The 23,337-nt window shown below is 38.8% G+C and overlaps 2 protein-coding genes across 3 annotated transcripts; one reads left to right on the forward strand and one right to left on the reverse strand.

The window, feature by feature from the left end:
• Positions 1 to 220: 220 nt before the first annotated feature.
• LOC109239596 (calmodulin-binding transcription activator 2-like) lies at positions 221 to 12,216 on the forward strand. 2 transcript variants are annotated; one of them, XM_019406180.1, is made up of 14 exons: positions 221 to 397; positions 3,347 to 3,466; positions 4,156 to 4,271; positions 4,401 to 4,489; positions 4,906 to 4,948; positions 6,277 to 6,454; positions 6,594 to 6,716; positions 6,839 to 6,964; positions 7,038 to 7,096; positions 7,656 to 8,216; positions 8,534 to 9,225; positions 9,872 to 10,451; positions 10,777 to 11,100; positions 11,893 to 12,216. In XM_019406180.1, the coding sequence occupies exons 1-14, from the start codon at positions 358 to 360 to the stop codon at positions 12,010 to 12,012; spliced, it is 3,171 nt and encodes a 1,056-aa protein (XP_019261725.1). In that variant the 5' UTR covers positions 221 to 357; the 3' UTR covers positions 12,013 to 12,216. The 2 variants fall into 2 exon arrangements, with proteins under 2 accessions (XP_019261725.1, XP_019261727.1); XM_019406182.1 differs by having other exon boundaries at positions 11,896 to 12,216.
• An 812-nt stretch (positions 12,217 to 13,028) lies between these two features.
• LOC109239597 (ubiquitin carboxyl-terminal hydrolase 3-like) lies at positions 13,029 to 17,748 on the reverse strand. The gene is made up of 6 exons (XM_019406183.1): positions 17,343 to 17,748; positions 16,791 to 16,907; positions 15,870 to 15,968; positions 14,633 to 14,815; positions 13,902 to 14,083; positions 13,029 to 13,828 (listed from the first exon to the last, which is right to left on the reverse strand). Exons 1-6 carry the CDS (start codon positions 17,457 to 17,459, stop codon positions 13,426 to 13,428), a joined length of 1,101 nt encoding a protein of 366 aa, XP_019261728.1. The 5' UTR covers positions 17,460 to 17,748; the 3' UTR covers positions 13,029 to 13,425.
• Between the last annotated feature and the right edge of the window lie 5,589 nt (positions 17,749 to 23,337).

Below are 23,337 nucleotides of genomic sequence, written 5' to 3' on the forward strand. Positions count from 1 at the left end.
AAAAAAATTGAAAACCGGAAAAGAACAGTGAACCGAAGGAAGCTGAGGTGGAGAACCGGACGGTTTTCTATTTGGTCCACGCGTTGACAAGTCATGCTAATATTTGAGTGGGGTACATTCGCCTCCGACTGCTTTATCGATGACACATGTCGCAATACAATTGGTTAAGACATGTCCCACTACTTTATGAGAATTGATTGCCCTCTCAAGTCTGAAGTCTTAAATTAATTTAATGGAGTACTAAAAATCCGCAATATTCAAATCTAATCCATCACGTTCACACCAAAGTGTTCTCGATTCTCATTTTCATTCCCATTCATCTTCGGTCAATTCGGTCTTGTGATCAAGTCATCATCAATGGCGGATTGTGGATCGGATCCTCCTGGATTTCGATTAGGTAAAGTAAATTTGTGTTTTCCTCTTTCCACCCAGCTAACCTAATTGTTTGTTATTCCTGCTGTTATGCTTTAAACTTTACATGGCTATTAATTGTGATTGATTCATAATATAACTCACTGGTATAAACTTAGTCGACTTCGATTGAACTGTAAACGCAAATGCACAACGGAGAGGATGCAGTGATTTAGTTTTTCTTTGAATTGATTGAATTTACAATTAATTAAATTTCGTAAATAACTGGAGAATTAGCTACTTTTGTTGGTTCCGACGCAATATGGTTTGCACGTCAGTATTCTCTTTCTCTGCTTTGATAATTCATGGGTAACAATATAAAAGTATGAGTTTTATATATTCTTTATGACATTATTTGGGTGAAAGAGTTATTGCTAACTGTGATAGGTTATACATGTTATGAAAACGGCTAAATATAGGAGTTTTAGCTTTTTTATTTCTCTAGCTTTTGGGTGCAAACAGGCAGTTAGTACAGACTCTGAAGTTAGATTCTGGGTTTAACATGTAGCTATAAAACTTCGGGGAACTCGTGACATGGAGTATATTGTAAATCATGGGGAATTGAGATGGTTAAAGCGTGTTTGATTTATCCGCGAAATTTGGAATTCGGTCTCATTTTATAGCTTCAAATGGTGTGCAGAGTATTTATGTTGTAGCTCTAATCTCTCTCTGTAGATCAGACTTCATAGTTTGGCTTGCCCATTTCAAAATCTCAATCGTGTTTCTCAAATTTTTGTGTCATATTTTAATACTAAAGGTTAACTACATGCTAAGAGTAGCAATATGCATAAGAAGAAATAAAACCACGTAGAAGTTGATAACCATTGCACCCAAGGTCAAGCCTTGGAGGATAGAGTCACTTAGGCCTCATTTGTTTTCTTTTTTTAAGATTAAGACGTCTGAATCTGAATACACATATTCAGATGCGTATTAAGATTAAGATATTTGAATTTGAATACACATCTGAATATTAAGATGTGTATTAAGATCTGAATATTAAATGATTAAGACTGTTTGTTTCTTAACATCTGAATGTATAAAATTTATCTTTATTTGAAAATTAATAAATACAAAATTTAAATAAAATACTAATTAATGTAACATTCTATCAATATATATATATATATATATATTGATGGAATATGGTATTTGGTGGTGGTGATGGCTAACTGTGGTGCTTGTGAATGCCGACTAGAGGCGGTGGTTGTTGGTGGTTTTGGTTGATGGTGGTGGTTATGGGTAATAGCTAGTGGTGATTGGTATCGATAGCGATTATTGTTGAGGATGGTAGTGGTGGGTGGTGATAGTCAATAATGGTGGGTGGTAGTGGTGGTTGTGGTTGTGATTGAGGAAGGTGATGGTGGTAGTTTAATGGCGGACAGTACCGGCTATGATTGTTGATGGTGATGGGGTGGTTAGTTGTGGTAGTTGAGGTGGATAAGTATGTGGTTGAGAACGATGGTGGTGGTGGTGGTGGTTGATTATGATGATCGTGGGTGACATAGTAGTAGTTAATAATGGTAAGCGGTGGCGCCAATTAGTAATGAATGTGGATGATAACATCTTAATGAAATTAAGTTTTTGTTATAGATCTTAATCATACAGACCTATTAAGACCCATTAAGTGGTTGTGATGTAAAAAAAACAAACACACTTAATGATTAAAATATGAATGATTAAGATTCAGACTTTAAAAACAACCGCACTTAATGTCCGGAATGGTTAAGATTCAGACCTCCATTAAGTGCAAACAAATGTGGTCTTAGTACCCGTTGCTGGTGGGAGGTGGCAGGTACCCCGTGGAATTAGTTGAAGTGCACGCAAGCTAGTTTGGTCACCACTGTTATAAAAACAAATAAATTGATAACCACCACTTGAGGGTAAATAAGGGAAGTCATTTAAAATTGAGGTATAATTGTTCTTAGCAATATTGCTCCTCATTTCTTAGATATTCTTTCTTTTGATAAGAATTACAAAGTAAATCTACTGCTCCGTACCAGATCTTTAAGAGAAGATTTCACAAGATATTGCTGACCTTCCGCAAAACACTGTTGCCATAGTGGACCCAACTAAAGTGTTTTAATCTAATTGCCAATGCTTCCATAAATATGCAAGATACTTACCCACAAGAGAGAAACTTAATGTGTTGGTTGTGTAAGTAGTTTTAGTTGGAGAAAGAAACTGTTCATATGTTGGTATAAAATAGTAGAGGATGGGTGTTTGAGAGCCAAGTCAACTTTTCTTTGGCTCATCTCTCAAATTGAAAACTTCTTAGCTTGAGTGGGCTCAAGTGTAACCAAGCACAAGTTAGTTCTTTGAGCTTGGCTTGCTGGAGCAATTAAAAAGCTCAAGACTTTTGTGACATGATGTTGCAAATAAAATGCATAAGCCAGGGAGAAGCAATCTATTTGCATAACAGCTTCATCTTGAGAAATCTAACGCAAAGAATTGAATGAAAAATGAGACCTCGTCATTAGCTTTCCTTAGCTATAATAATATTGTTGACATCTCACAGATATAATTTCAAACCCAAACACCTTCACCGATGTGTCACTAGTGATCTTTCAAGTCCAACATTATCCAACTCCATCTTATTGAAGTATGTGGAAATGAGATTTGTAGTTATGCCACAGATCTGCAAGAGAAACTGGTCTTCAGCTATGGCTTAGCAGTGTACTATAGGCTGGAGTCTCTTTCTTATGCTTTTCTCTCAGAAAACAGACACAATTATTAACTATATACAATGTATAAGGCATTGGTAAGAGTGTTTCAAGTGTTGATCCATAGCATTGGCTGATGTTGCATTTGCATGTTTTGAATTAAAGGTGCTACAATGAGGTTTATTATGTCTGACTGACTCTACATAAAACTCCTTCCGAAAGTTGGACTATGTATCTTGGTAAACATAATATTTTTTGTTGATTTTGAGTTGCAGACATTACACAGATATTATCAGAAGTACAACACCGTTGGTTGAGACCTGCAGAGATTTGTGAAATCCTGCGGAACTACAGGAAGTTTCATATAACCCCAGAGGCTCCACACAGGCCAGTCAGTATGTCTTCTTCATTTTTATCCATCTATTTTCTAAATTTGTGATATTCTTTTGACTTCAGAGCAACTATGCCACTTAGCACATCCTAACAGACACTTCTACAAAAGAAAACTTTCTGGTTCCTTGGTTTTGATGGGAATTCTTAAAGTTTTTGCATGTATGCCCTAACCTCAATGTGTAGTTTAGTTGTAAGACTTACTGTCTCAATTTAAGCTAAATTAAAGAGGATTTGAGTTTAGACAAAGCAGCAGTTTCCTTTCTGTACAAGGAATCTAATTAAATTTCTTTTATTATAGTTGTCAATGAAATGATAAATATTCATTTAATAACATGCTGCTTCTCTATCTAAAAACATATAGTCTTTACGTTTATTGGTTTTCATGCTCAGTGAGACCCTAATTTGTTTAGACATTATAATTGACTTTTCTGCAGTCCTGCAAAATTCTCAATTAAGTAGGAAATAGAAGATCCTCTGAGAATAACAGATTTTGTTTTCAAAGTGACTAAAGAATATACATTATCCTCCATGTGAGACTAGCAACTCTAAATGACTGTTGATGATTGGAGCAGTCCGTTGTAGATCCATTTTATTAGCATTGTTACCTGCATTTCCTAAAAAGGAAACGGTTTGATTTTCCCTCTGTTCGTGCTTTTAGATGTTTGTTCTTAATGTGTGCTTTACTCTTCAGGTGGTTCTGTTTTTCTTTTCGATAGGAAGGTGCTAAGATACTTTAGGAAGGATGGGCATAACTGGAGGAAGAAGAAGGATGGGAAGACAGTTAAAGAAGCTCATGAGAAGCTGAAGGTAGGTGTTGATAGTTTGGGCATCAGTACCGTCTTTTTGGGTTGGCTAGATGAGTCTAATTTTTGCTAGCTAAAGCTAGTGAACTTTTTTATATACTTCATACTATCTGTTGATAAAATCCTTCTGCAGGTCGGAAGTATTGATGTGCTACACTGCTACTATGCCCATGGAGAAGAAGATGATAATTTTCAAAGGCGTAGTTATTGGATGCTTGAACAGTGAGTATGGACCAATAGATGTGGCATCGTTGTTTCGTTTTGTATTTTCTTTTTGGACCTCTTCTCTTTTTACTTTTGCGTCCAATTACTTCTCATGGCAAAAGAAGAAGCTCAAACTAAGGAACTAAAGAACTTATTGATTGGTTAAAATACATTCATAAAGGAGGTATTAAGCACAAAAAAAGGAGGTATTAAGCAAAAGTAGATTAGAATAAGTACTATGTCTATTTCATAGGAATACAGTAAATAAGGGACTATACAAGAGTTCATAAGAACATACTGTTCATTCCGTCACTAGTCCTACAAAGAGAGATTAAACTGTTTGCACGTTCTTGTTTACTCTTTCAATCTGTTTTTTCGTCATCTCTAACCACCTCTGCACTAAAAGTTCTTTCTTTTCATTTGATTTGGTGCAGGGATCTCATGCACATAGTTTTTGTTCACTACTTGGAAGTTAAGGTTAGACTACTGTTTTCTTTCTTTATTAGGTCATTAATCAGTTTGGTTAACTGTTACACACTCACGAGGGATTAAATCAAATTACTATCACTAAGCGGGATCTGAGAGTGCAGTTTGAGCATGATCTCTGCAGCCTTCTTTCTGCTTACTCTTTAGGTAAACTTACAGTGATAACTGGAAATTTCCAGCATCAGTTTTTCTAGTTCCATACTTTTGGTTTCATTTGAACTAAGAAAATCCACACTATGCCTGTTGCACATCCCTTTAACCAGACTCTGGGTCTATGACATACAACAACAACGACCTAGTGAAATCCCACTAGTGGGGTTTGGGGAGGGTAGTGTGTATGCAGACCTTACCCCTACCCCGAGGGGGTAGAGAGGCTGTTTCCGAAAGACCATCAGCTCAAGAAGACAAAGAGAAGACGAAAAGAGGCAATTATATCAGTACCATCAATAGAAACCATAGAAGAAAAAAAATAACAGCATCACCAGAAACTAGATGAAAAGCAAAACAATAACCAGTAGATAAAGCCCGGCACTAAGAGGAACGAAAGAGTAGTGTGAACACAACATAAACCACTAACAGTCTAAGACTAAGTCCTAACAGACTAGCCTCACTCTGGAGTGCCGTAGAAATATGCACAACTACCTCCTAACCTACAACCTTAATACTCGACCTCCACAACTTCCTGTCTAGGGTCATGTCCTCGGTAATCTGAAGTCACGCCATGTCCTGCCTGATCACCTATCCCCAATACTTCTTAGGCCGCCCTCTACCTCTCCTTGTACCCACCAAAGCCAGCCGCTCACACCTCCTCACTGGTGCATCTTGGCTTCTCCTCTGAACGTGCCCGAACCATCCGAGCCTTGCTTCACGCAGCTTGTCATCCATGGGGGCCACGCCCACCTTCTCCCAAATATTCTCATTCCTAACCTATCCATCTTAGTGTACCCGCACATCCACCTCAACATCTTCATTTCAGCTACTTTCATCTTTTGGATATGTGAGTTTTTAACTGGCCAACACTCAGCCCCATACAACATGGCCGGTCTAACCACCGCTCCATAAAATTTACCTTTGAGTATCGGTGGCACTTTCTTGTCACACAGGACTTTCTGGGTCTATGACATATTTATGGAAATAGCAAGTTTTTTAAAGCATGACTGCTATATTCATGGACTGTCTTCTTGAGCTGAATGCTATTTGGCTGATGATGTAATTCCCTTTATGTACTTTTCCAGTACCTTCTTGGTACTAGTTATCTTATCAAAAAGATCCATAGACTGCCGCTTTTATTATAGTTCTTTGTTATTTCTCCTTGACAGGGTAACAAGGCGAATGACGGTTGCGTCAGAAGCATTAAATCAGCTCACTCAAACTATCTGAATGATTGCTCATTGTCCGATAGTTTTCCTCGGAGTCACAAGAAACTAGCTTCAGCAAATGCTGACTCAACAAGTGTAGCAAGCACTTTAACTTCAGCACATGAAGAAGCTGAATCGGGTAATGTTGTCTGCGGTTGGTTTTAATGTGATTTCTTCAGCTGTCTTGTAGAATTTTTATGGCTATACTTGATTACTAGTTGGTAAGTGCCGAGCACTAAATCTGTTGCAAAAGGCCTCATACTGAAATTTTATTGCAGAAGATAGTCACCAAGCGTGTTCTAGATTTCAGTCATGTCCAGAGCGAGCATCTGGAATGGACAGGCATCTGGTGGAAAATAGGGATACCATCTATTGTTCATATGGTTCACCTCAATCTTCAGGTGCCTTTGATAAGTTTTTGTATGAAGTTATTGCATTTTTTCATCACTGTGGTTTCTTCAAGACTCTTTCATATTCTTTTATTGTTTATTTTATGTTTAAAAGTTTTTAATTATTGTTGCAGTGGAGTATACATCACTTCCCGGTATAGATGGAGGTGGAAAGTGTGGTCTTGGTAATTTTGCATCTGGTCCTCAAAGAACAATTGATTTGGGATCTCAGGAACCAGTTTCTCAGCATGGTTCAAATGGTACTAAATCGCTTCAGAGCCTTTCTGGTATCATTTTCGGAAATGAATTGGGCTTTAACCAAGTATTTTGTAGGTGAGATGGTATGCCAAGATGATTTTAAGAACAATTTGTCAGTCCAAAGAAATTGGCAGGTAGAGCTGTTTAAGGTCCATTTTTTACATAATTACATTATATTACTGATCAACATTACTGGTTTAAGTACAAAACCAATACCTATCCTCATTCTAACTCTTTTGAGCTGCTCTTTTGGAGTCATTCCACTGTTAGCTGACATCTCCAGTCAACTCATAGGTCTGTAAATCTGGATCTACTAAGCACTTGTATTTTAGAAATTAACGGAATCTTCCAGGATTCTTATGCATCCACTTTGTTTAAATTTAGAAGATTTCTGTTTTGCTTTCTTAAAAAAATAAATTTTTCTAAGAATTAAGACTTGCATGTATATATTTTCTTGCGTTAAAATTGAATGGTGCCCGTTTCTTGTGGCAAATAAGTACCTATTTTAGACAATTTAAGAATGTGTTCATGAGCATGTGTCTCGGCGACTCCAATCTTTTACTGAGTCTGAATTTGGAAATTATTTATTTTATCTTCTCCTTGCCCTTGCTTCTCATCCTTTTATTTACCATGCTTCCTTGTTCTTCAATGATGTGCTAAACTTTGCTTCTTCTTTTTTTTTTAATTTATCAGTATTCTTTTGGAGACTCTGCATCGCAGTTTCATGGACAAATTGTCAATCAGGATTTGATTGGAGATTCGAGCTATGATTTGGTAAATAATTTTCACAACAAAAACCTATCTTCAGACCTATATACTGGTAGGGGGCAATCGTACTTGTATCCTGATGAGCAAGAAGAGCAGCTAACACAATTGAATATTCAGTATCTGAATTCACTCGTGGAAGTTCAAGGTGACTTCAATCAAGAAAATAGTATGGATATGCTAGGGCTTGGAGACTATTCTACGATCAAGCAACCTCATTTGAACAGTGTAAAAATGGAAGAAGGCCTGAAAAAAGTTGACAGTTTCTCCCGATGGGTTGTGAAAGAGCTTGAGGATGTTGAGGAGTTGCATAGGCAGCCTACTAATCAAATTTCATGGAATGTTATAGATACTGAGGATGATGGTTCCTGTCTACCCACCCAACTGCACGTGGATTCAGATTCACTGAATCCCTCACTTTCCCAGGAGCAGGTCTTCAGCATCATTGATTTTTCGCCTAATTGGGCTTATTCAAACTTGGAAACGAAGGTAAATTATGAAGCATTTGGCTTTTATGTTCTCTAGCATGAGTGCTAGATTGGAACTGCTGGCGCCTGTTGTCTGAAATCTCTATTGATTTGCAGTAGTTTCATGACTTAGTATCCACTTTTTCTATCAAATGCAATTACCTCTCTTGACCTTGCTGCGTACTGGTTATTTCCACCCAAGCTTTCACAATCATGCAACCAATTATTCGATAGCCTAGATTATGCATAATCTCATTATTTTAGCTAAGGAATTGAAATTTACTTACTGAAAGATATTAGATGACTTTTCAAATTCTGATTTTTCGACACACAAAGCAGGTATTGATTACTGGTAGATTTCTTAAGAGTGAAGGCGAGCTGATAGAGTGCAAGTGGTCATGTATGTTTGGGGAAATAGAGGTTCCCGCAGAGGTTTTAGCAGATGGGGTACTTCGTTGTCATGCTCCCCCACACAAACCAGGAGTACTCCCTTTTTATGTGACATGTTCAAATAGATTGGCTTGTAGTGAAGTCAGAGAATTCGAATACAGACTTGGAGCTTATCAGGAATTTGGTGCTGCCAATGTTTCTGCAACTGAGATGCATCTCCTTGAACGAATTGAAAGTTTATTGTCCTTGGGACCTGTTAGTAGTTGTCACAGTTCTGATAGTATGGAGGCTGCTAAGGAGAAACAAAGTATAGTGAATAAAATCATCTGTATGATGGAGGAAGAGAATCAGCAGATGATAGAGAGAGCGTCGGGCTATGACACATCCCAATGCGGAGTGAAAGAGGATCTATTTCTTGAAAGAAAGCTGAAGCAGAATTTCTATGCATGGCTGGTTCGCCAAGTTACTGATGATGGCAGAGGGCGAACTGCTATCGATGATGAAGGTCAAGGTGTACTTCATTTGGCAGCTGCACTTGGTTATGATTGGGCCTTAAAGCCAATTTTAGCATCAGGGGTAAGTGTAGATTTTCGTGACATGAATGGATGGACTGCACTTCATTGGGCTGCATTCTATGGCAGGTAAATACTCCATAGATTGATTTTTCAGTTCCTCATTTATGCTTCACTTAGCAAGTCAGTGGCCAATTCTCACTGTTCTGTGTTGATTGTTCTGTGATTTTTGTTTCATAACTGAAATTTCTTAGTTAACATTTAACGAAAAGAGATCTTTGGCCGATAGAACTGGTCTAAGTTTTGTTGAGATCCTAACACTTTTGGATATGTCTTGGTAGTTATCTTAGAGTTCAATACAAAAAAAGAAAAAAGACAAGTGCTATGCTAAAGCAATTAAAGCAAACATCAATAAAGCCCATTTCCTTTTGTTTGTAGTCCAAGCAATGTAGAGTCCGCTTTTTACCAGATAAAAAGAATGTAGGTTAGCTGGATTTCATTGTAATGATTGGTGGCATGGCAATCAAAACTGATTTTCTTTAATGAATTCTGCTATAGCTGTAAAAAGACGAAAGTCTAAAGGATCTATTCCATATCTGCTATTGACAAGTCGGAAAGCTGAAAGCAAATTTAAATCTAAAGACTAAGTAACTTCTTACTTTCATTTTATCTTGGGTGACATTAGTAATCTTATTAAGTAGTGCAATCATCATTTAATTCCCGTAAAAAGCTTCCAACAGAATGAGCAGCTTGCTAATAAGCTTTTATCTTACAGGGAGAAGACTGTTGTTGGTCTTGTCTCTTTAGGTGCATCTCCTGGAGCGTTGACAGACCCATCTGCTGAATTTCCCTTGGGTAGAACCCCCGCTGATCTGGCATCTGCCAATGGACACAAGGGGATATCTGGATTTCTTGCTGAATCCTCTTTGACCACTCACCTTTCTAAGCTTACTGTGACTGATGCAAAGGAAGAGCTTGCTTCAGAAGTTTCTGGAGCAAAAGTTGGAGAAACAGTTACAGAGCGTGTGGCTGTTACAACTACTGGAGATGATATGCCAGATGTACTTTCACTTAAGGATTCTCTGGCTGCTATACGCAATGCTACTCAAGCAGCTGCTCGGATACATCAAATTTTCAGGGTTCAGTCGTTTCAGAGGAAGCAAATTATTGAGCGTAGCGACAATGAGTTATCATCTGATGAGAATGCTCTTTCCATTGTTGCTTCTAGAGCTTGTAAGTTGGGACAAAACAATGGTATAGCTCATGCAGCTGCCACTCAAATCCAGAAAAAGTTCCGTGGCTGGAATAAGAGAAAAGAGTTTCTTTTAATCCGGCAAAAAATCGTTAAAATTCAGGTGCATTGCTTCCTTCAAATCACAATATTGTTATACACTTGGCGGGAAGTTACATATGTTTTTGTTTCTGTGATGCCGAGGTTATCTTGCCTTTATGTTGCTTAACCGACTTCCAAATGCAAAAATTTTATTCACGAGTCAGATTGTGTTATATGGAAGCTGTGATAAATGATCATCAGATTTTCATATATGGGTCCTTGTCTTAAGCTGATACATTACATTTGACCTATCGTTTTAAAGTTTCCCTTTTTCTATAGCTCAAGTGCTCAACATCTATTAGTCCTTTTCTTTCTTCACGCTGACATTTTCACTGTTCATGGTGAAGGCTCATGTAAGGGGACATCAGGTGAGGAAGAAATATAAACCAATTATCTGGTCAGTAGGAATTTTGGAGAAGGTGATATTGCGCTGGAGACGTAAAAGAAGTGGTTTGAGGGGATTTAGATCAGAAGTGGTCATGAATAAGCCAAGCATACAAGATGACTCATTACCAGAGGATGATTATGATTTTCTGAAGGAAGGAAGAAAACAGACTGAAGTAAGGATGCAAAAAGCCCTTGCTAGGGTGAAGTCCATGACTCAGTATCCTGAGGGCCGTGCTCAATATCGTAGGCTGCTTACTGCTGCTGAAGGACTTCGTGAAGTAAAGGTATAACATTGATGTCATCAAATATGCTTCAATATGATTGCTACATCAGAGAGTTGTTGAATGGCTTTTATGCAATACTAGGATGTTTAGAGAAAAGGGAGAGAACTGTAGCTTACTTTTTTTGACTGGGGTTTTTGACTGAACAGAAAATAACAACTGCTCCTTTTCCCATTATCTGGCATGCACATCTACTTAATGGTTTGATCTATGGTTGTTGCTCTCAAGTTGCAAAACATGAACTATGGGTTTAGGCGAGTTCCTAGATCAAAATTTGACTGACCTTTGTAGGGAAACAACTTGGAAAAGGGTTTTTTCCGGGGAAAAGTAGAGGAAAAAAAGAAAAATAGAATGCTACATCTCGTTGTGGAAAATCTAAATCTTCTCTTAGGTTGATAAGCTTGGTTTATTTTTCATGACCAAATGCGTCTTATGAACTGTGTTAGTTGAAGTTACCCTCTTATGATATACTTACGTAACATAAAAGCAGGAAAAATTGTTTAGGACAGGTCTCTGTGTTGCAGAGAGATCTTGCTGTTGGTTGCATAGATGGATTAGTGTACCTTGACTTTTTGAACGTAGTCTGATGGACTGAGTATTTCAAATTGTTGATATCCTTACCACTGCAGAGTTTTAGAAAATTACAGCCAATTCTATTGGGTTGTAGATATTGGCTCTACCTTGAACTTGAGCATTTACCCTTGACCATGTTTGGTGAATCAAAGTTTCAGCTGCCTAACTGAACTCATGGTTTTGATTGGCTTTTTGTGTAATTCGTTTCTTCTTCACTTTCAGCAGGATGGTCCAACTTGTATTCTGGAGAGCCCAGAAGATACCAGCTATCCTGAAGAGGAGTTGCTTGATGTTGAAAATTTGTTGGATGATGATACTTTCATGTCTATAGCATTTGAATAAGCTTCTTTTGCCTTGATTAGCCCAATTAATAGTTGATTCATTGTATATACATAGAAAATAGTAGCTAGCTAATTCTGCACTTTTAGCATACTTGAGGGAAACTTCGATACAATATAGATTCTTATGATTTTTGTTAACATAAAAGAAATGCTACTATGTGCAGCCATTAATTTTCACCAAAATAAATTTTCCTTTTCAATTTCACTTCTGGAAACTTGTTTTCCATTTCTAACAATTTATACAATCTTAGTAAATGACAGGTGTTTCAAAATTCTAGCAGACGACTGCTGCATTAGCTTTCTTTGTCTCTTCTGCGTTTAGTTTCACTCCAATTTTATTAATAGCATCGCTACTCACACCTGGGAAAAATCTTTGTTCTCAGAACCAGTTAATAAGCAGAAATTTGGGTGATCTGTTGGGAGATGACTGCTTGTAAAGAGACTAAAGCAATCTACGAGTCTAATCGTTGTACCTGTCTTTAATTAATTGGAACTCTAGCTCTAGTCTTTTCTAATCCTGCTGAGGGGAATATCTGCTGCTATTCTCTGTTTCGTTCTTTAATCACTAAAGAGGTCTATATTTCCACTTCTCCTTTTTATATTATATTGCCGTTCCGCCTTGATCTTATATAAAGGGTCATCATTTATATTCATTTAAAGAACTGGGCTGCGGGCATCCAGGTACAGGTTCAACTACACTGACATTGATCATACGTAAGAAAAATCACTGCTAGACAGATTTCTCTAAGGATAATAATGTAACTGATTGAATATACAAGGTCTGCAGTTAATAGTCAAGAATACCTATAAAGGAGTGTTAAGCACAAACTACCCAACACAAAATTCAGTATAGTTGAGACGGATGATGAGATAAGAGAGTTATGCGGGTTTTAATTAACTTTATAGCGCTAAATTCGATTAACTTTATACTCACATAGTTTAAGAGAAGGGAATCAAGTATTAGGCTCAACTTATCTCAGGAAAATTTGTCAGAAAAAATTTATACCCACATAGTTGTAAGGAAAAGAATATAGTACTAGAACCAAGGTCCATCAGTGTTCATCTCAACCACTTCAAAACAAAGCTACAAAGCAGCAGTCTATCCTTTCAGATTGAAATTACACAAAGGAGACACTTATTCCTGCTTTTGGAGTTCTGCCAACAAAGTGCATTGGTGCTCCTTGCAGTTTGATATCTAATAATACAATATCAACATCTCGTTTGAAGTTTCTGTACCAGGATTTACATCTCTTTATTGTTAAAACAAGTCAAATGCTAGAAAACCCTCGTATGTTGTACACGGAACCATAAACATTTGTTAAGCAAGTCCAGTAAACCATGGGAAAGCTGAACATGACAGAAGTTAAGCAGAGACAGGCAAAATAGTTAGGTCTCGACATGTGAGAACTCTTTATCAGTTCTTGCTAGCAGCAAGGCTCTCATAGAAGAGAATATAGCCATGATCTGTATTGCTCGAGTACTCTTGAGCTGAGCCAAAAAAGGTCTGAACAGCAGACTCATCAATGATCTCAGCATTCTCATCATCAAAGAACAACCAGTGGTTGTGGCTTTTCACAAGACTAACATAATGCCCATGGTTTGGCCCACTCCCAACATGAACAACAACAGCAAATAGAGAATACTCAGAGTCCGTGTTTTCAATGGTGTTGCTGAGTTTCAGCTCCAGAGGAAACACTACACGGTAAGACAATTTTTTGTAACGACCTAGTTGTTCCATATACTTGAAACGCTTCAAATGAATGACCAGGATGTGTGGCGGTTTCTTTATCTTCATCCGTTTTTGTGCTTCTTGCAAGCTGAATTCATAAAAAGAAAGTAACTTTCCCTGTCATTTTAGTTGTTTAAAAAGGAAAGGGTGAAGGCACCTACCTACAGCACTTGTCACAGAAAAATTTGTCCTCCGCATTGAGGGTCTCTGTCGAACTGAAATTTTTTAGGCAGCTTGTAATTGAACTGTTCTGTTCAATATCAAGGCTCAAATCAAAAAATGTCTCATCCCTTGCTGTGACTGTCTCACACCTCAAACATCTTGTTTCATTGGTTAATATACCCTGCATTCATATGAAAAAATAGCCCGGTTAAGCAGTCTCTAGATCTAGAAAGTAGTAAACTATTTGCTAAGTTCTAGGATCCAAATATTGCATCACAAGTGGAGTAAAGTAAGCACTTCTAATTTATACAGTAAGATTCTGTTCACTGATCCATGAGCATCAGATACAAATTCAGAAGACCAACATAAACCTTGCCTCTTATTCTTTCCAATGACAGAACAAAAGAATTTCATAAGACAGATCTTTTTGATAACCTTCATTGACAGAATTTTAAGAGACAACTTCAGATTTTCCTCCTTGTCCTCCTCTAACTACTCTGAGAAACGAAGTCGAAAGACCCAATATAGAACCTTCCTCTTATCCTCTCAAATGACAATATAAAGAAGTTCATTGGCAGAAATTTAAGAGATAACTTGAAATTTTCTTCCCTGTCTTCTTCTTTTACCTCCTGTGAAGCTGCAACATGGATGCTAAACTGACTGCTGTGGTTAAATTATGTATAGACAAGAATGATGAAATTCTAAATGAGTGAAGACACAGATAGTTTACCTGAAAATTTTTGTGCACCCAGGTAACAAGTGGCTCCTTCTTAACACCATTGCTCTTACCATTACATGATCCATTTGCGACTTTTTCAGGAGAACTTGCCGTTAAACTTTTTGATGCATGTGACTCTTTCTCCAAGATATCAACAAGTTCATTTAACAAGAAGTTCAAAAACTCATGGGCATCCTAAGCAAAAGCATGAACAGAAATCAAATGTATCAAAACCAAGATGAACTAGGAATTTATTTTGCATTATAAGCAGTGTTCTAATAATTCTGGATAGCACATGGAGTATAGATCATATACGATAATTTGCCACTTCGCTTCTTAAACCATTTTCCATGGCAGTTAAACCCTTTAGCTTTAAAAAGAATAGTCACTCAACCTTCTGTAGGTTTAACTGACATCTCTTATTTTTAAGGTCAAAATAGGACTTGCAACTATCATTCCTTCCTAACTATTTCTTTCTCCTTCTCATAGTCATTTCCCTGTGCCATAGGCAGACGAGCATCTCAACAGTAACTCTTCTTTTTCATCCTCCTTTTTCTTCTTCTCCTCACGCAACCAACCACCCCATAAACCCCAGCGAAACTCGTTTTCCACCTCTACGTAAATGATCACAGAAAGATGGTAATCGTTTAACAATAAAGTAGTGTGGTTTTAGCATGTAAAGCACAACATGGGTGAGTTGGATGAGTCAGAAGGTAAAAACTTCCTCTGCCTTGCCGTGAAAATAGTTAAAAGGACCAGGTATGTCTCCCAGAGGAAAATACAATGTATAAGGGCAATGGATCACTACACCTTGAAGATGCTTCAAAATAAAAGATAGATAACATCAATGTAACACGAAGAGTGCATTCTTTCGATGCTAAAGCACATAAGATGACCTAGGATCGCCATCCGACCTGTCTCTTGTTTCAAACTGATCTAGATTAGTTAAAAATTATACATCTAAGTAAACGTAAACATGGCACATCTCTTTGTTTGACATTTTAAAGGTATTCCCGCACTTGTTTCAGATGATCTTTCTTTCATTTTCTTATTCTCTTTCAAACAGGTCTCTTTCTATACGTCACCACTATGAACTAATATTTCAATTCTTAAAATACAGTGATTGCACCTTCAAAATTCTTTTGAGGCCATCAAGAAGTTCATGTGACTTGTTCCTTTGTGATCTAACCAAAAAATGATTCTTACATAGATGTAACGAACATACAAAAATGTACAAGGAAACAAATACCTGATGCATGTAACCTCGGAAAAGTTCATTTTGCTTCCTGACTCTTTGCACAAAGCGTCGTGGAGCAATAACACCGGTTTTCTTCTTCTGTGAACTTATCTGCATGACAACAACAAGTTTACGTGCCTACAATCTGTCAACAATCAACGACAAAGAAACTTTTCTCCCGATAGAAATTTTATTTCCTGATGGTAATTCTTAAATTATCAACTTTCAATTAAAAATTTAACTTGTAGACATCATGTTGAGACTGACCTGGTGATAGACAAAAATTCCTGGTTATCGCAAAACTGGTAATACCAAATCCTCATATTCAGGTTAAAATTTGAAAACCACTACTACACGACGAAACATAACCAAGTTAAAATTCAAGGAAAGGGAATTTAGAAGAGAAAGCTTAAAGTTCTTATTTGTTTCTCTTAGACTATCATGTTATCTTGATTTTCTTACTTCCCAAGCACTTTAAAATGACTCTTCAGTTAAAGATGCAGATCGGTCATGCTACCTCAGGTTATCAAATCTTTTGGCCTTCTCAATCGGGAAAACTAGAAAATCTCATGCTACAAAATGCTCATTCCTTCAATTTCCTCTAACCAAAATTAAGATAATAGGAATAAGGTTGCTAAACATACTGAACTAGCACTTGATTGAATTAAGTCCACAACAGTCAGATATCTTCTACTATATGTCATCCTTTTCCACTTTTTGGTTGAACGACACAGAGATATCTGGCATTTAAAGCTAGATTTGCCAAATCCCATGATAAACTTGACACATGGATGACATCAAACTTTTCACATGAATTCTTTTGATCAAGTAAAAGAATAATAAATTCATGCCGAATGGAGCAGAATATAGCATCAAACATTAAAATACCACTTATTAGACAGAAAGCTCACACGTTTAGATTGTATCTGGTACCTGCGAGAACAATTCAGCCAAACAAGTTAAAAGATTCTCCTCCGCTTCTGCAGGGCTTTTATTATTTGCATAATACTCTAGCAGTTGCTCACGGAATGGTACACAAAAGTACAGCGCCTGTTTCAGAACACAACAAATTTAATCACATCGGAAAAGGCAGCAATTACTCCTAAAATAGAAGTGTTTATTGAACCTAAATTACACATAATACTGACTTTTTATCTGATAACGAAATCCATCATCGAAACAGTAATCAAATTGCAAAACTATGCATCCAGACAAATCCTCACTAAACCTATAATTCGTAAACAGATAGTGAATACAAAATTCATTATAAGAAACCGATCAAATAGTAAAAACACATAACTAGATAAACTAATTTGTCATAAACTATTTGAATTATCCGAAGGAAAGAGGTCCAAATTGAGTAAGATAGATATAGAACTAGCTAGGGATGAAGACAAATTGTTGTTATTTTACAAATCCAAGCTAAACCCAGATTTTATAAACTCAAAAAAACTGGGAACTTTAGAGTAAAAGAATAAAGAAGACCTGTAAGACGCTGTTGCAGTAGCAAGTGTTGCCGAAGTTTTCGAGGCCAAAGTAGCGTTCGCCTTCGGGAAATTGGTCGCCGAGGGCCTTCTCCAGCTTGGAACCCGTTGCACCCATCGGCCCCTCCTCTACCAAATACCAATACTCCCCCTCTATTCTGCTTTCTTTATTTCCTTTCTTCAAATTCAACAATCACAAATGGGGTATTTATCTATCTACAGTACAGTATTATGTAGTGTAGAGTCTAGGACTCTAGACTACGATGTGAATTTATAGACCAAGAGAAGTGGAGCTAGTGTTGAATTTTTAGGCTGAATGTGTCGTTCCTTTCAATTCTCAAAGGCGTGCTTGTAGAGGCGGTGTGTGTACACTAGCCATCTGGCATTTCCCCTCTCTCCCACCTTTGACCCAAAGCTCTTGCTTCTGATTTTTTTCTTCTTTTTTTCCTGTTATTATTGTTTCTCTTTAATTTTTCTATTATTAGGTTGAGATATCAGATGTTATAATTACTAAAAATGACAGTTTAATTTCCAAAATCAAAAGTTTTATACTGATAACAATACCAGCTGATAACAATACTAGAATAGCATTAATCATTTGTTGAGCCTTTTTTTTTTTTGAAAATTTGGATACCAATTGTATGGGTCACAGTCTGATTAGACAAGAATCGGCGTGGAAAGGGATGACGAAAAGTTATTTGGGACAGTCGCATCTTGAGAGGCGAATTGGATATTATGGCATTTCAAGGGGTCAACTCGTAGTATAGTCAAACGACTTAGGTGCGGTGGATAATGACCGTTAGGTAAAGGAGAAGACCTAGTATATAAACTAAGTGAGAAGAAGAAGAAAGAGGCGAAAAATAAATCCACACACGGACATGTTCTCTGAGAGGAGGATAGACCTTCATCTCCCTCTCTCCCCACGGAGGAGAAAGAAGAGAAGCTTAGATCCTCAATATATATCGTTAGTCCCATCATATAAAAGGTACGGGATTCTACCTCGTTATATATCGGTGACCCTTTTCATCTATATTCTTCATTATTGTTTAATGTTATAAAACTCATCATCCTCTTCTTATGAAATGGGATTTAATTAATGTTATAGTCAAATCTTATGCTCGCTTTGTTTGCTTACTCATATCTTCTATCTTAGATCTAGGGTAAATTATCTTTGCCTGGGATTTACCTAAAATCTTCTTATTTAATTGGTTCAACAAAAAGTCTAAATCTTTTCGGTAGAACAATTTGGCGCCGTCTATGGGAATTTTCTAGCCAAAATTTTAGTTTCCTCTAGATCTAAAGTCAGCTAGAGTTGCACTTTCCGGTAATCGTAACCTCGCCCTTTCATTTAAAAACACCAACTTGAAAACTTCGTATGCAAGCTTTTAAAATAACCGAACCAGCCAGGGTCAGATCTTTGCATGAAATCAAAACCTGATATCTATACAAAATCCACGTCTTGCTGAAGCGATGGGTTTGGCACGTAGTGAGTATGAGCTGTCAAAGTGAAATTATGGCCACTACGCACTGAGCACGTCCACAATCCTATCTGCTATATTAACGTTAGATACCGATCTATACTTCGTGCGCATAGCTCCCCCCCCCCCCCCCTGGAAAGGACGATAGCCTGTTGTATGATTCTTTGAAATAACAAGCTTGTCCTACCCGTATGTACGGAATATAACTTATGTTTCCTTTATTTTTGTGCACCCCGGACGAGACCGGATCGGGACTCGAGTTCGAGATCCCAACGGACGAAGTAAGTTGTCAGTCCGTAAGAAGTCCAAACTCGACTAACGACGGAGCTAAGCACGGGGCTACAAAATTTGAAACCATCATTCGAGTACAGGACTAAATGAGTTGTCCTACAGTGCCCCTCTCACCTCACCAGCCAATCAGGTCAAGGTAACGGATGACTTCGTTTGGTTTTTTAACTTGTTATTTTTCCTTCTTTCTAGATTGAGACAGGAACACGAGCACTCTCCCAGGTGCACGAACTGGGAACAGACGCCACCGAAATAACACGCCCGGAAAACGTTCCGTACCATATTGCGAATAACAGACAAACGGCTCAAAACAAGTCGGCATTATTAAGAAAACTTCCACAACCTGGGATTGGGCAGTGAGCCCATGGAACATAGCCTCTCCAACACAGATAGAACATAAGCACAAAAAGCTTGCACGTATGCTCGCCATGGCAATCCTATGCCGGTTCAACCGACTAAATATTACGAATCACACCCGAACTTCGTTCGAGTCAGTCAAGTCCCAGGGTGCCCAGTAGCACAAGCAACAAAATTCATCGACCATCCCGTCAATGAAGGGACTAGATAGACCGGGACTCACCCCGACGCACAATGCTCTCCAATGAGAGCAAAATTAAATAAATTGGGACTTACCCCGACGCGCGCATAAACAATGCAGCAACGAGTAATATTCTCCAATAAAAGCAATGATACAGACAAGTCTCACCATTCCACCGAGCCTGCGCATCGCCGAGTGAAAGGAAAATTCGACCTCGCTCGAATTTACACCCTTACGGCCATCGGCCCTCACCAAGTAGAGTTAAAGTTCGACCTCGCTCGAACTCATAACGGGTTACAATTTCGACCTCACTCGAATTTACACCCTTACGGCCATCGGCCCTCGCCAAGTAGAGTTAAAGTTCGACCTCGCTCGAACTCACAACGGGTTACAATTTCGACCTCGCTCGAATTTACATCCTTACGGCCATCGGCTCTCGCCAAGTAGAGTTAAAGTTCGACCTCGCTCGAACTCACAACGGGTTACAGTTTCAACCTTGCTCAAATTTACACCCTTACGGCCGTCGGCCCTCGCCAAGTAGAGTTAAAGTTTGACCTCGCTCGAACTCACAACGGGTTACAATTTCGACCTCGCTCGAATTTACACCCTTACGGTCCCGGCCATCACCAAGTGAGTAAAATTCGACTCCGCTCAAGTTAACAAATCGATGTTCGACCTTGCTCGAACTCATCACGGGTCACAATTCGACCCCATTCGAATTCACACCTATGCGTCCCCCGGCCATCGCCTCCACACCCAGGCTGGCACCACCGCCGGATTCAGACACCGCCGAAATGAGGTTGCCCCTCGAGGGTGTTTCAGCTAAAGACGTCCCTTCCAACACTATCCTTCATCTCTTCGACGGGGTCTCTTCGCCGCGGCCACGAGAAGGTTCGCCCGTTGAACGGACTGTGGGGACCGGAGTCTCCGACCGAGGAGCAACCTCCAAACGAACGGGTTCGGTCGCGGACGCGGTACGCGAGCAACCAAACTTTGGCCGCCCTCGTCCGTAATTGCTCTTGGTACGGGCCGGGCAGAGGAAGCCGGTTGACGGAAAGAAAGGGCAGGAGCCATTTCCCTTCTCGCTCCTCTTCGACCTGCCAACAAGAAATTGGATAACAAAGATAAGACAAAGAAAAAGGACAGAGCAAAGAATAAAGCAACTAAGGCCGAAACAAGCCGACTTACCAGTGGAAGGTTTGCGCCCAAACTTCTCATGAAAAGGCGCCCATTCGCGGATCCCCATCATGTGGGGTAGAATCGCGCTCACCCATTCGCGAATGTTGGCAACTTGCGGAGGAGGCACCCTATCGGCTGCGAAAACAGAAAACACTACGGTCATAAAAGAGAGACGACCAACAGCCATGTTCAGAAAATGTAATATAATAAAAGGAAAGGGAAACCTACGGGCGAAATTCCACACCTCAGGGAACCCAGCGGGGTTAGACACCACGTGCTCCATCCGGACATAGAAGTAATTTTCCCAGAAGCGGCGGTTGGTCTTGTCGTCCATCTTAACCACCAAACCCTTGGTTCCTCGGTGACGCATATGAATCATCGTGCCCTTATGAAAATGGGGGGCGAAGAAGTGAAGCATGTGTTGTAGAGAAATTCCTCGATCGGCTAACTCCCCGTACTTGCTAAGCATAAAGAAGAGCTTGTATACGTACGAAGAGCTTTGGGCTGGACACACCTCGTAGAAGCGACATAAGTCCACCGCCAACGAGGGAAGGGGAAGCGTGTATCCAATGACGAAAAGATATGCGTAGAATGGGCAGTAGCCCGAACGATGTATATGCACTATGTCCCGACCCGCCGAAACTAGCTCAATGTGATCGGGAATCCCCCATTTGGCTTTGAACGCCATGAGCGCCGCAGCATCCATCATCGAGAAAACAGGTTCCGGCTCATCCCCAGCAGGGCTGTTGAAATCAGTCCTCGTCTTCCCTGGACGGGGAACCACCTCATCCACCGTCGGAAAACTCTCGTCCTCCACCGGACCCACTACCTCTTCGATTAGGGGTACATTTTCCGGACCGGAGCACCAACGGCTCTATTAGAGCGGGGATAAGCACTAGCCATTTTTTCTTTGATTGAAAGAAACGAGAATGATAAGGGAAAAAGGTAGTGGTCACAACAAATCCTAACAGAAACAGAAATATGAGAAACTGAAGGAGAAGAAGAGTTGCAAAAATCTCTCTTGAGCGATTAAGAAGCATAACATTCAAATGAAAGATTCTCCCCTATTTATAGGGATATAAATGCCCTGAGCGGGGAAACCAAACGCCGCCATTTAGAAAACGGAAAGGGCACGGAAAACGATATGATGCACAGAAAATGTGCGCCATAATGACGCATGAGAAGTGTTAATGACGCTCTGAACTGACATGACGGTCTGACGCAGATCTCGAAATGTCGCGTCACTGCCTCGCCATAAGGTGCTCGTCTTTCGCGCAAAGTGTTCAGATTTCTCACAATTTTCGAATCGATAGAGTCCGCCCATCGAGCTCACCAAGAGGCGACCTCAACGGGCGGAAGGACTAACTGTATGTGTCAAAATCTGGCCAGACAAGAATCGGCATGGAAAGGGACGGCGAAAAGTTACTTGGGACAGTCACATCCATACAACGCTGTAATGACACGCACCTCGGCCGTGGCCGAGGTCATGTATTCAGAATGCTTGAGAGGTGAATTGGATATTATGGCATTTCAAGGGGTCAACCCGTAGTATAGTCAAACGACTTAGGTGCGATGGATAATGACCATTGGGTAAAGGAGAAGACCTAGTATATAAACTAAGTGAGAAGAAGAAGAAAGGGGGCGGAAAATAAATCCACACACAGACATGTTCTCTGAGAGGAGGATAGACCTTCATCTCCCTCTCTCCCCACGAAAGATAAAGAAGCAGAGAAGTATAGATCCTCAATATATATCGTTAGTCCCATCATATCAAAGGTACAAGGTTCTACCTCGTTAAATATCGACGACCCTTTTCATCTATATATTCTTCATTATTGTTTAATGTTATAAAACTAATCATCCTCTTCTTATGTAATGGGATTTAATTTAATGTTATAGTCAAATCTTATGCTTGCTTTGTTTGCTTACTCATATCTTCTATCTTAGATCTAGTGTAAATTATCTTTGGCTGGAATTTACCTAAAATTTTCTTATTTAATTGGTTCAACAAAAAGTCTAAATTTTTTTGGTCGAACACCAATAATCTTCCTTAGATAGATGGTGAAATAAAGTCCTTTGCAGTTTATTTGTTCTTCTTTTACACAAGATATAATTTTTGATTATTTCTTCCGAAGCTTAATTAGCCAATTTCATATTTCAGGACTAGGTGAGCTTCACTTTCTTCCCTAATAATGTATTTAGAACTTTTATACTCCGTCCGTTTACTTGTCCATTATTCCAAAAGTAGATTTTTACTTTTCCTTGTCCATTTTCATATATCAAGAAAAAAGTACCCTCTCCGTGTTACTTGTCAAGTATTCTAAAAATAAATTTTCACTTTTACTTGTCACTTTTAGCATATCAAGAGAAGACAATTTTTTTTTCCTATTATGCCCGTAGTATTAATTACTCATTTCAAGTTATTTTCTCAAATCCATTAAAAATATGCATCAATTAATATGGGTATCATGGTAAATTATGCACTTCATTTATTATTTCTTAAGGGGTGTTCA

The sequence above is a fragment of the Nicotiana attenuata genome, unplaced genomic scaffold (assembly GCF_001879085.1).
Source record: "Nicotiana attenuata strain UT unplaced genomic scaffold, NIATTr2, whole genome shotgun sequence".
NCBI classification, from domain to species: domain Eukaryota; kingdom Viridiplantae; phylum Streptophyta; class Magnoliopsida; order Solanales; family Solanaceae; genus Nicotiana; species Nicotiana attenuata.